General features: G+C 38.7%; 1 protein-coding gene across 3 annotated transcripts in view; it reads left to right on the top strand.

The window, feature by feature from the left end:
* Nucleotides 1-13,044, top strand: part of RNF19A (ring finger protein 19A, RBR E3 ubiquitin protein ligase) — a 55,098-nt gene that overhangs the window by 39,563 nt on the left and 2,491 nt on the right. For all 3 annotated transcript variants that reach the window (XM_079301390.1, XM_079301389.1, XM_079301388.1), the window contains 7 exons: nt 1,198-1,406; nt 3,248-3,392; nt 3,942-4,104; nt 8,556-8,670; nt 10,676-10,837; nt 11,485-11,698; nt 12,833-12,976. In XM_079301390.1, coding sequence (XP_079157516.1) covers nt 1,198-1,406; nt 3,248-3,392; nt 3,942-4,104; nt 8,556-8,670; nt 10,676-10,837; nt 11,485-11,698; nt 12,833-12,976 — 1,152 coding nt within the window. The remainder of the gene's footprint in view (nt 1-1,197; nt 1,407-3,247; nt 3,393-3,941; nt 4,105-8,555; nt 8,671-10,675; nt 10,838-11,484; nt 11,699-12,832; nt 12,977-13,044) is intronic.

Here is a 13,044-nt window from a genome sequence, read left to right as displayed (position 1 = left end):
GGCTAGTGATATTTCTTAATATTTTAAATTTTTTAATGGAATTGCTATAAAATGGATAGAGGGTAAAAATATACAGTCTTTTAAAACAAAATTACCTTAATTTGAACAGACAGCAACTCAGTCTTGTTGCATTTACAAATCTGTTGAAGTCTACTCAGGGACCTGATTCATGTGAATAAAACCATACATCTGTTTTAAATGTTCATATCAATGGACTTAGTATTATACATTTAAAAGAAAGCTATTGCATAAAAATCAATGAAAAAAACCTACAATGGGTGTGAATTAATAAATATATACTTATATATGTTTGTATTTACTGTTAATATGAGCATTATTTTTGTGTGAACTTTGAAATGCAGTAATGAAGGAATAGTTTTGTCACTTCAACTCATTGCATGAAACTGTTCAAGTAGTGTCTGATTACAAAGAAGTGTAACACAGTTTTGTAAGTCTCAACATTCTTGCAGGTTTATCAGTGTTGTCAGAGTAAAGGTGGCATTGAGGCCCGAATTCTTACCAATTTTTGCATTTACCTTTGAAATGCCTAAATTATTGAGAAACCAAAATCCTATTTAAAAAATACTTGGTTTGTTGTTTTGATATTTTAAAATTCAAAGAGTTAACCAACATCTGTTTAAAGCAAGTAGTGGTATTCATGATAAAAGGCAACTAGTAAAATCCTAAAATGTCCTGCAGTACCAATCCAGATGTTGTTACAGCTGTAGATTCCACTGCATATCACCTAGCAGGGATCCTCCCTCGTGGACAGGGTCACCCTAAGATGTGCCCATAGTGACTGGGACACTTCTGAAACTATAACTTCTCCTAATTAGTTAAACACCTTTTTTGGTTTATTGTTCTGTTCTTCTAAACTGCTGTTTCTTGGTGACTGTAAACCTTACAGTATTACATTCATCTTTAAATACACTATATTGCATGGAGTAAAGGTGAGTGAGTGTTGCAGTGATTGTAGTATTTCTGTACAGTCTTAATCTAATGCAGTGGCCATAGAGCTGTGGAAAGAGGTGTTCTGGAGCTGGTGCTGGCCACCTTCTGAAGGAAGTAGTCAGCTCCTGGTGTCCACTGCCTTTGGACCTGCTTCAGCTGCTCTGACAGCTGTCTACTCATCTTTGTTCTATACTTGGAAGTGCTTTTATTAACAAAATTCTGTGTTTCCCCTCTTGATTGTTAAAGATACGCTGTGATTGCGTTTGGATGTGCCAGCTGCCCCAAACTGACGTGTGGGCGAGAGGGCTGTGGCACCGAGTTCTGCTACCACTGCAAGCAAATCTGGCATCCCAACCAGACCTGCGATGCTGCTCGCCAGGAGAGAGCCCAGAGTCTGCGCCTGAGAACAATCCGCTCCTCATCCATCAGTTACAGCCAGGAGTCTGGAGCAGCAGGTACCGTGATCACTGTGTCTGTGAAACATCTCTTCTGCACCATTAACCTTAGATAAGGCAAGAATGGAACAGTGATATGGTAGATAGAAGCTGGATGTTTTGTCTTTCAAAAGCATAAAATAACAATTCTAAACTTGAATTAAAAATTTAAATGTTATGCTTTGAAGTACTCTGTGACCAGAACATCTGACTAAAAGTCTTAAAAGGTTGTCATCATTTTATGTTCTTTGTAGGTGAAAAACGTGTAATGCATCCCATGTTGACTTTCTTAGTTGTATCACTTAGTACACTTGTTTACTCCACTGAAATTCCCCAGCTGTTAAAACTCGTAACCACTGATTTTCTTTTCAAAAAGACTCTTGATGCCAGCTCTGATGTTTTATATCTTTGTTACTACAATTTTTTGGTCTTCTAGGAAATGCTCATCTGTTTTGTCTACCAGAAGGCAAACAATTCCCTCTCTTAAAGCTGAGCTTGTTTGTAACTCCCAAAGAAAAAAGGATAAACTATTCAGAGTAATGTTTAGCACATCAAGGTTCCAGTTTGCTGTTGATAAGAGCTGACTCTGAATTACACCAAACTCTGATTTATTTTGCAGCTTTTGTCTCTTCCTGAACAAGCAAGGTCACTATTTGGGGTAAAGAGTCTCACTTGCACCTTGTAGTTAGAGCTGTTTTTCTCCAATCCAGCCCCAGACTGGAGAGTCTCTAATTTGTAGTTTGCACTGGCTTATTTTAACCATGCATCACATCTTGCCCTAAAAATTGGCATCTTGCTCTAGCTTTCAAATAAATTTGAAACTAAGCTAAATAAATTAGCACAGCAGCTCCTTTCCTTACCCTTTCAATTTCTCTGAGCCTGAAGAGCAGTAGCTCTGCCTTTCCTGTGCTGAAGAACTTGCTCTGTTTACTTTCTGCCCTGTAGGCTGTGCAAGTGCTCCCAAATAGGAATAGCTAATTAATCCTTTGAACTGCTTACTCCTTGTGCAGTGGGGTTGGTAGAGGTACTGTTTTCTGCTGGTTCTGCACCTCTTTAGGTATTCTTTCTAGCAACTATGAGCTCTCCTTTCCCTTTGTCCTACCTAGTAGCACTGAGGTAGTAAACTTGGAGTTCTGCCCTAGGAGGTGCAAGGTATTTCTGCTGCTGTGAATGAATAGCTTGTCCTAAAGTGCGGGTGCTAAACAGGAGTGAAGATCACAATTGTGGTGTGTGTGTGTATTTCGCTGTTGCTCAATGTTTGTTTGACAGAGCTGGTTCCTTAGCCTCATTTTTCCATATTTGTCTTGGGAACATTTTGATTCTCCAGAGTTTTCTTCTGCTACACTATATTTTTTTAGGAGTGAGTAAGGATAAAGTAGGGCTGTGAAAAAGAGTCAAGAGGAGGCTAGAAATACCAAAGTAGTACATTAATGTGAATGGGGAGATACATTATAAGAGTGGAGACTGAGTATTCTAGTGTAGGATTCATAACAGCATGAAATGTAAAAGAGGATTATATTTAAAGAGACCAAATTATCAGTCCTGTGTTAGCATACATATTTAATGTCAGACTCTAATATGTATTTCATTAAGCTTAGAAAATCCTTGAATAGAGTGTGCATTAACTATTCAATTACTTGAATGTGGTCTAATACACCTTGTTTTCATCAGTTGTGCTTGGTCTAAGGTTTGTAAAAATGAATTTGATACCAAGTCATGGCCAAATGAAGATGTGTAAAACAACCTTACATAAAACTTCTTCAGTTTTTCAGATAATGGTTCAATCAGTTTTCCCAACTGTATTGTGGCTTTATTTGTTTGTCTAAGGAACTGATACAATTTTCATATTAATTTTTTAACAGCTGATGACATAAAGCCATGCCCACGCTGTGCTGCTTATATAATAAAAATGAATGATGGAAGCTGCAATCATATGACTTGTGCTGTCTGTGGCTGTGAATTCTGTTGGCTCTGTATGAAAGAGATTTCAGATTTACATTATTTAAGGTACGTTTATGAAAAAAAAGATTTATGTGTTTGGTAATTTGTTTTCTAAAGTATTTAGAAGGAGATTCCCAAGTGCTGCAAGTCTGGCTTTCTTCCTCTTGGAGTAGAGAATCACAGTTGAAATATTCATACCAGAGAATTCAGTCAGTTTTCAATACATGTATTTAAATTAGTGCTTTATTGTTTTTATTTTAAAATATTTTGTAAATTTTGTGCAACATATTCTAGATACAAATCAAGTATTTTGGATTAACAAACCTCTTTTTAGTGATGTCTTAATACAGCTGCATTGACTTTGTATTAGGCAATATCGAATTTCTGATTTTACTGTGAACCATAGATTGGTGTGTAGCAATATACAATATGCTTTGTGTTACATTGCAAAATACACTCTCAAGGCAAAAAAACTGAAGAAATAACTGATGATGTGTTACATCTGTAACTTGAACTTAAGGACAATAATTTCGTAACTAGAGAAGTGTTCAGTAGTGTATAGCAGTGTTGATTTATTAACAGTTTCTTTACAGTTTTATTGTTTCTCTCTATTAGCCCATCAGGTTGCACATTTTGGGGAAAGAAACCGTGGAGCCGTAAGAAGAAAATCCTGTGGCAACTAGGGACGCTTGTTGGAGCTCCTGTAGGAATTGCCTTAATAGCTGGCATTGCTATTCCTGCTATGATTATTGGAATTCCTGTGTATGTGGGACGCAAGGTAAAAAGTGCTTCATCTCCCAACATGCTTCAGGCTTTACCTTCTGTTGTATGGCTTGGGTGATGTTCAGTCAACCATGTTAGGTTGGGTATCTTGACTGGCCTCTAAAAAAAACCCCAATCACCAAAAAACCAAATCAACCAACCCCTGCTTTGTTGAAGGACATTTGTGTCAGTTGTGCAGGAACTAAAAGCAGTGTTTTTTAAGAATCTAGATTCTCTTAAAACATGCAGAGCAAAGCACTGGACCATCTCCAGTTTCTAAATCCTGCCCTGAAAGCTCCTGCATGCTTTTTCAAAATTGCTCTGGTTTTAATTTCTGGTTCCCCTTCTGTCCCTTAGGATTAAACAATCTCTAGAGCACAGAGAAGACAAAAAGAATTTTTTTTCTTAAAAGCAGATAGTTACCATAATTGTAGTATAAAGTTATTCTAGTTTAGGTTTGTGCATACACATATTTAAGCATTTATACTCAGCAGCTTGTTAATTGTCTTGGGCCAGTCCAGTGTGGAGCAGTGTTCTTTGCTAGCTAGTCTGTCTTCATTTTACTTCTTCTGGGAAGGAGCTAGAAAGAATCATGTTAATCAGAAGACAGTTGATATATTTCTTCTTAAAATATATAGTAGCTTTTACTATAAAGTAATCAACAAACTTTTACATGTAATTTAGGATGTAGTAATAAGTTATCTAGATCTCTTGGAAAGGGGCTTTTTGAAAGGATGGCTTGGAAGATTTGTTTTTCTGCTTTTATCAGAATCAATTCTCGCAGTGACTGGCACAGACCCAGTTTTGCATTTATTGGGGAAGGAAGAAGGAGTGTGTGTGCTAGACAAAATGTTCAGGGGTGCAGCTTTTCCACTGTATTTGATCTTTTTCTTTACAGCAGATTCCCTACTTTGTTCTACATTTGGGTTTTGACCCTTTTATTCTGTTGTTGCATAGTCCCATACAGTCACTGGAACCTTCGAAGTGAGGAGAGGAAGAAGGCAGCAGTTACCTGTTTCAAATTACATTTGCATGATTAGCTTTTCTCATTATGTTTTGGAATAGGACCCCATCACAGCACCTTTCATATATTAAAATCTCAGAGCATTAGTCTGTGCAGGTAGCCTCATGGAATTTCTGTTGTACCCCAGTGCTTAGTGGTCATTTCTCTGTGACCCCTGTCAAATATTTGCACTTCAAAACATCTGACCATGGAGATCCCACAGACCCTTCAAGCTTGGTTTTCTTAGAAAAACTTAGTGGTTTTAACATTGGTATAGGAAGAGAATTTACATTTGATTCCTATTGCCCTATTCTTCAGCTGATGCAGAGAATCCTTTTGTTTTATAATATGCTATAACATATTCTGTGATATTTAGATCCATTCTTAACAAACCTAGCATTTCAGCTTTTCTTAACCAACTGTCAAGAAAACTCTAGTTTAGGTTTTTGATTCTCCTCTTCTGAATTTCATTGTAGCTGTTTATGCCACCTTTTTGTCCAGTTTGAATCCAGCAGTGAAGCATTACTACTGCTGATTAAATGAAAGGGTGATTCTGTGCCAGTAACTACCAGTTACCTCTTGACAATGTGTTATTTTCATTTTGTGTACCCTAAAACACAAACCCTTTCCCATGTACTGGTAATTCAAGCAATTGGCTTCTTCCTATGGGTAGTCTTGACCTCATGGCCATTTCAGCTGCATCTGGCCATTTCAGGCCATTTCAGCTGCATCTGGCCATTTCAGGCCATTTTTCAGCTTCTCAGGACTGGAGTGAATTCTGGCATTCTTGCAGCCATGCCAGATTGTATTGGCCTGAATTTCAACACACACATTCTTCTCTTTCCATCTTCCACATTAATGAAATTGTTCAATACTTTTGGATCCAAGGCACATCTCTTGGAAGAACTATGGAGTGAAGAGTTTGGACAGTTACAAAAAAGGACTATTCACATGTTTTCATAGTTTCACATGAAGCTTAGTAGATTCCTCTCATCATTTTTTTTGTTCAGTCTGGACCATTATAACTGTTTGAGTGTCATACAAGAATGTAAGAATTTAATTAGTCAGTGTGTGACATCCGTTTCTCCCCATCCTCAAGGCTGAGTTATCTTGTTACAGGAGAAAATTAACTTGACATGATTTCTACTTGGAAAAAAAAAAAATCAGTGTGACCTTTTTGTTTCCTACCTTTGCTTTGATGTTTACAAGGTCCTAATTTTCAGGAAATTAAGTTCAGTTCAGTAGCCTTTTACTTTCTCAGCTCCTTGGTTTGTACCCTTTTTAGGATTATTGCCGTTTACCTATTTCCAGTTTTCATGGATTTTTTTGTCAGACTAATAATAATTTTCAAAATTACTATTAGTGACTCTGAAATTTGGCCTGCTGAGGTATTTTGCAAATCAGCTCATGTAAGTATGCTCCAATCTGCTGGATTTGTACAAATCTTAATTCTTTGTCAACAGTTGTCTGGCTCACAGTTGACCTTCAGTGACAACTGAAGGAAAAAGAGAATAGGATCATGTCTCCAGTTTCATCTGCTGGCTGTCTTTCTTTTTTGTTAAACACCAAATTGGTCCAATTTGGTCTTCTCTTACTAGCACTGTACTTGTAGAATAATTTCTCTTTGACTTTGATATCTCTTGCTTTTTGTCTCCTCTAGTTTAACCTTTCTGATTTTGGCCTAACACCCTCATGCTGTTCTTCTGTACCCATTCATCTGACCTACTTTCTATTTCCTTAATGCTGCTCCTGCTTTAGTAAAGGAAGCTTCATTGTTCTTTTTCAACATTCTGTCTGTCCTTTGCATTGGAAGTGTTTGTGCTTGTGCTTTGATAGAGTTTCCTTGAGGAAGTGCTAGTGTTCTGGTTTTATAGATATAAGTCTTGTAACCTAATAGGTTTCTGTGTTTATTGAAATCTCTTATGTGGCCTGATATTTTTGTTTGGTTATTCTTTATTATTTAGTCAATATCTAGAAGTTTCTTATTTCATAATAGTTTCTACCGGTGTAACCTTCTATCTTGATGTTTTAATTCAATTTCTACTCTGTAACCTCTTCCTTCCATTCTTTTTTTTCTTTCTTTGTGTTTAAGGAATCCAGTAACCTTTATGGATGTCTATTGTGTTATGTCTTTTGTTTCAGGGGATATAATTGTCCATAACAGTAAAATTCAGTGCCTTAGGTGATCCTGCTAATTGCTCAGAGCTCCATGAAACCAAATCTTTCTGGATTTGTAATTCTTACACACTCACACTGTGAGAGTGTTCATGTTCAATTTTTCCTTTTTAATCCATAGGTATGTTCAATATTCAAGTGCTTCCTCTCTGTATAATGTACCTCAGAGCAAGTAAATGCATTCTCTTTGCACAAAGCACAGTGGCTTCTCTGCCCTTTCCTTGCCTGCCTTGCCTGAACAAATACAAAGGCTTTGTTTATTCCAAAATGAGAACAACCCTACCAAATCTCTTAATTGAAATCATTTTTTAGAAAGCACTGCATTCAATAACATGATAATTTAGGAAGCATGACCTGCAATTCATCTTTTGTCATTTTCTTCTTGTGTACTCATCTTTTGTGTTCTTCCTTAGATGGAGTGAGGATTAACTTGGCTTTGTGATGGCCATTGAGATAGCTGTTGTTCCTTTGTAATTATATCTTAGCTAAGAATGATGACAAATGTAGTGCATACCTCTGAGAAACCATATTCCTAGAGAGAGTAAATGAAACACACAGATGTGGGAAATCTCTTTAGAACAGTAGTCTTTAAAGGCCTTTCAGGTTCATGTGGGGTTTGTGGCAGGTAAGTGTAAGGCAGTCACATTTCAGAGTTATTGCAGACTTGAACCATCAGTAAGAGGTTTGGGTAATAGATTCCTCAGTAAACAGAAGCACAGCTAAGACTCAGGTGTGCAAAAACATTTCCTGCCTCAACAACTTGTCATGAGGGAGTGCTGGAGCAATGGAGTTCTTGTTTTCCCCTCCTTCCAGGCTGTGTTTGGTGAAAGCTCTCTTGTGGCTCTGCTGTCAGCCTGTTTCTATAGATCCTGTAATGTGTGAAAGTTTTAACTCCTTACTGTTCAGGGAAAAGACAACTGGGAATAAGATGTGTCAGTTTGGTCATGTGTAGAAATGTTTTTATCTTGAAAGTTTGTCAACTTTTCCCAGGCATCTAAGCTGGAGTAATGATTAAACAAAGCTCTTGAATTACTTAGCTCTTCAAACTTGAGGCTGAGAATAAATGCTTAATGCTGGATGGGAAGACTTCTCACTCCTAAGAGATTGCCTGAAATTAGGATATATATAAATTTTATTTTCTTTGAGATAAGAAATAAATCATTGCATATAATGTAGTATCTCTGGAAGACAATGGTGTATAGCTTTAAACTGTCACTTCTTCCATCCTTGCAGAAATGTATTATTGATGTTGACAATACTCTAAACCCCCTTTCTTTTCTTCTTCCAAGATTCACAATCGATACGAAGGCAAAGACATTTCAAAGCACAAGCGAAACTTGGCTATAGCAGGTGGTGTAACCTTATCTGTAATTGTTTCTCCAGTTGTAGCTGCAGTAACTGTAGGTAAGTAAATACTACTATTTTGTGTCTTGGTAGCACCTGGTAGCAACCAGAACTCTATAAACACTCATGAATAACACAGCTAAGTGCTGTAGTTTCCTTTTATAGGGGAAGAAACCAAGACAAGGAGGAGTCTGAGGTTATACATTTATTGGGGCAGAATCAAGAATACAGTACTTGATTTAAATGTAGCACTTCCTGAAGAATTAAAACTAATTTTTATCTTGAAAATTGAAGTTTCCACATTGTCACATCTGTCTTTTAAGATTGAAGTATTTAAAGGATTTTTAAATGATCAAGAAAAAAACGGTTGCCTCAAGGTCTATTCATATTTTAATAACTTCATATCAAACTTTTCTCCATGCAGAACAAAAATGGTCTCTTACACTTAACACTGCAGTAGCTGGCAAACCACTTGTTTTGCTCTGGGAGTCAGTACAAAATGCATCACACTCTTTATCATGGTGATTATTGAGGATAGCATTTAAGGAGAATCTTACTGTTCCTTACAAAATAGTTGTCCCATCTTCCCAAATAATTTCAAGATCACTGTAAACCCAGATTTGTTTTGAAAGGAGGGGACTTGCCTGACACTGCCTTGTCTGTTGCAGCACAGGCATCTTCACAGTTGCACAGTAAGCTGCTGTGGCTAGCTGACTCACACTAAGACCCACCATTTGGTTTAAGCTGGATCATCCCCCTGTACACACAGTTTTGTCTGCAGTGTTGCCCCTTGTTCCAGAAGCAATGCTCAGAAAGCAGTGAGTAACCTCCAGGCAGTGGTGGTTCAGACTGGCCAGGAAGCTGTGGCTTTAAACTGCTTGTTATCAATGGGGGACCACTGTGCAAATGAGGATATGCCAGCCATGGTGTCAGTCTGCATTGCATTGTTCTCGTGTGGCTGTGGTGGCAGATCCCTGCTGAACAGGTGGTAGGACACAAAGTCTCATAGCTTTATTTATAGATCTGCCTTACTTCATTTCTCTCAAGCTGTTTATTATTCCTGAACAGAGATGAAACTTGGCTTTACAGGGAAAGCAGCTGGGTTTTATTTTGCGGAGTTTTGCTCTTGCCCCATTGCCATTAACACATGGCCTCCAGTCTCAGGGCATTGTGTGGTTTCCAGAATAATGATCATAAGAACATGGAGTTCTTCCTTAAATGTGAGCAGTTCTCGTGAAGGAGACTTTGTGTAATTTGAGCCCGTCTTTTACATTAGACTGAGTAGCCTTTCTATTAGGTCTGCTTCTCTCCTGACATTTTCAGAATGTGCCAACTTGACATTTTTCAATCTGCTGGTTTTTGTACCTTCTATATATTCCATCAGCAGAGCCACAGAATGATTTAATTCATATGCCAAAGGACTAACTTCCACTTAGAGTGGATGGATGTGTGTGTATCTGTGTGTACTTTAGTCTACAGTTCCTTCTGCTGGTTTCCCTTAATTCCTGCCACTGTACTCCACAGAATTGTTTATTTCTAAGGAAAACTTACATTGAAAAATCCCAGAGTAATAATAATGTTAAGTCCTGTTAAATTGATAGCAAAGTCACATGTCTCTTCAGTGGATGTAAATTGAAGTCCCTTATTAAAGTAGTAGAGGTACTAACATTTTTAGTTGAGTAACATTTGAAATAGGTCTCTGCTATTTCCGCCTCTCAGGTGGAACAGTGAAATCCCCAGTGGAACTTTTGTCAAACTTTAAAGTACCTTAATTTCTCTTATAAACTATGTTATGGACATACAGAAAGTATTAATTCATCAGTCATTAAGCTTCTTTTTCTACCAATGCTGACATTGGTAGAAAGAGGACATTCTGCCTGTTGAAAGCACTTCTCTGTCATTTCGCCTTAATGATTTACCAATATTTCTTAATTTTGTTCCCTTCTGATTTCTTTCAAGTATAATATTAATCAAATATTAAGTAATCTTGGGAAATGAAAGTGCTTTTATGAAAGGCTCTAAAATAGAAATCACTTTTAATGAAAGACTCTACTTCCTTCTGTAGGTATTGGTGTTCCTATTATGCTGGCTTATGTGTATGGGGTTGTTCCAATTTCCCTCTGCCGAAGTGGAGGCTGTGGTGTGTCAGCTGGCAATGGAAAAGGTGTCAGGATAGAATTTGATGATGAAAATGATATAAACGTTGGTGGAACAAATGCAGCTGTAGGTAAGAAAATGCCATTTTCTATAAATATGGGCTTTGTGACTTGTATTTTCTATCTTACATACTAGAGTAGTTATTTGCATTTGGGGCTGCTTCTGCTCACTGCTGAAATTGCACCTCTCACATGATATTTGTTTCTCTGTGTCATTTTGTGCTGGGCTGTATGACAAGTATTAAAGCTTTTCTTGCCCATTTTAATCAAACCTAAACTCAAGTCTTCTCCATAGCTAAAAGTTTTAACATGGCATTAAATGTTGCTCTTTCAGAATCCTGGTTTGTGGAAACTGGGAGTTTTTATTTTTAAAAGGGCCAACTAAAGACTGGTCTGATGAGTCAGTTTTTTGATTACATGGCACTGTCCTGTGTGATGGGGTCTCTCTGCATTCCTTTTATTCATGTTTTCTGTCCTATCCATGGTTCATTTTTTGCTATCTTAAATATGTGATGTCAGGCATAGCCGTTAGAGCAGCTCCAAGAAAGGTGTCTTTAAATTATTTCTTGTTTGTGCATTTTTTGTTTCTTTTAACAAAGTTCTCTTTCTGTGACCATACGTTTTATAAACGCTTCCCAGCACGATTTCAGAGTCGTGTCACACTGTGGAGGCACTGGGTGCTGCTCCTCGTGTGAGGGCTGTGTGTGTTTGTGTGCAGACACCACGTCGGTGGCGGAGGCGCGGCACAACCCCAGCATCGGGGAGGGCAGCGTGGGGGGGCTGACGGGCAGCCTGAGCGCCAGCGGCAGCCACATGGACCGGATCGGCGCCATCCGCGACAACCTGAGCGAGACCGCCAGCACCATGGCCCTGGCGGGGGCCAGCATCACCGGCAGCCTCTCGGGCAGCGCCGTCGGCAGCTGCTTCAACAGGTGGGCGGCTGCACCTTGTGCTGCTTCCCGGCAGAGTGCCTGCAGGCAGGAGGCAGGGGCAGGCAGCCCATCTCTAGCAGTTTGTGTTCTCTGGTGCACCTCACCCAAAAGCCAGAACTGCTGGCACCAAGCTGTGCCTTCAGAGCACCTGGGTGGAGTGTGGGCTCCAAATGGACTTCGGGAAGGAGGGGAGGTAGATGAACGCCTGGCCTTGCCAAGGTGGCAGCTTCTTGTCACGTGCCCAATGCCTTCTGTGAATTTTGACCTTTCTGGTAGTTGGCCGTCCTGCATCCTGAAGAGAAAGGGAGTGTGTAGAAAGGATTGTTAGCATATGGGGTTTGGGATAGAATTTTCTCCTTAAATCAGCTGCCAACACTGCTCATTTTGAGCAATTTGGCAGTCTGAGCTATATAGAATAAAAAGAGTGGGATAGTTTCAAGAGCTCCTGTCTGATGGGACAGGTGTACCAGGCTGTGACTGCTGAATGAGGTACCCTCTTCTTTAAAAAGCTGAGAGTTAAAACAGAAAAAAACCACTCCAGTTTCAGCGTTAGAAGAAAGATAAACAAGACATTTGGAAAAAAGCTTGTAGTTTGATTTCTGGCTTATCTGCTGAGCCCAGTTTAAGATTGGTCAGGTTTCTATTATTCCTGTTGCAGTTGATAACAATACAGTGTAAAGCAGAGAACTGAACACAGTTCTCAGCCTCTTATTTGATTAGTAGTAATTTGCAGCAGGGAATACATGGAAACCATCATGTCTTGAATTTATGTATCCTTCTGATTGTTTTTAGAGAATAGTGTACTATCTGCAGAAGAACTGTAGCTGAAGTGGGAAGTTGTCCTTGTAAACTTCAGGAGGGAAAGAACCCAGAATTTTTAGTTAACACCCTTAGGAGATTAATCTGTTTTTGCTTTGAGGTGTTCTTGTTTGCTTATTTTTAATCAAAAAATAATAATTTTTGACAATGGGAGTGGAGAACATGTGACAGTAGGGTAAATAAGCCCATCTGTCCTGGAGTGACTCAGGAACTCTGTTTATTACTTACTGCCCTCTACAAAGTGACACTAATTTTCAGCTAGTGTGCTTTTAACTGTTGTGGTAGTATATGCAACTCTCTCTCTTCCTCTCAAAGACTGGAAGTACAAGCAGATGTGCAGAAGGAACGATACAGTCTGAGTGGAGAATCTGGCACAGTTAGCTTGGGAACAGTCAGTGACAATGCCAGTACCAAAGCAATGGCAGGATCCATTCTGAACTCCTACATCCCTTTGGACAGGTAAGAGAAAAGTGGTGAAAATAGAATATTTATAAACCTTGCTTATTAAAGGATATTTTAAGCATGCC

Source organism: Erithacus rubecula (genome assembly GCF_903797595.1).
Source record: "Erithacus rubecula genome assembly, chromosome: 3".
In the NCBI taxonomy this organism is placed as follows: domain Eukaryota; kingdom Metazoa; phylum Chordata; class Aves; order Passeriformes; family Muscicapidae; genus Erithacus; species Erithacus rubecula.
This window is presented reverse-complemented; position numbering and strand designations above follow the sequence as displayed.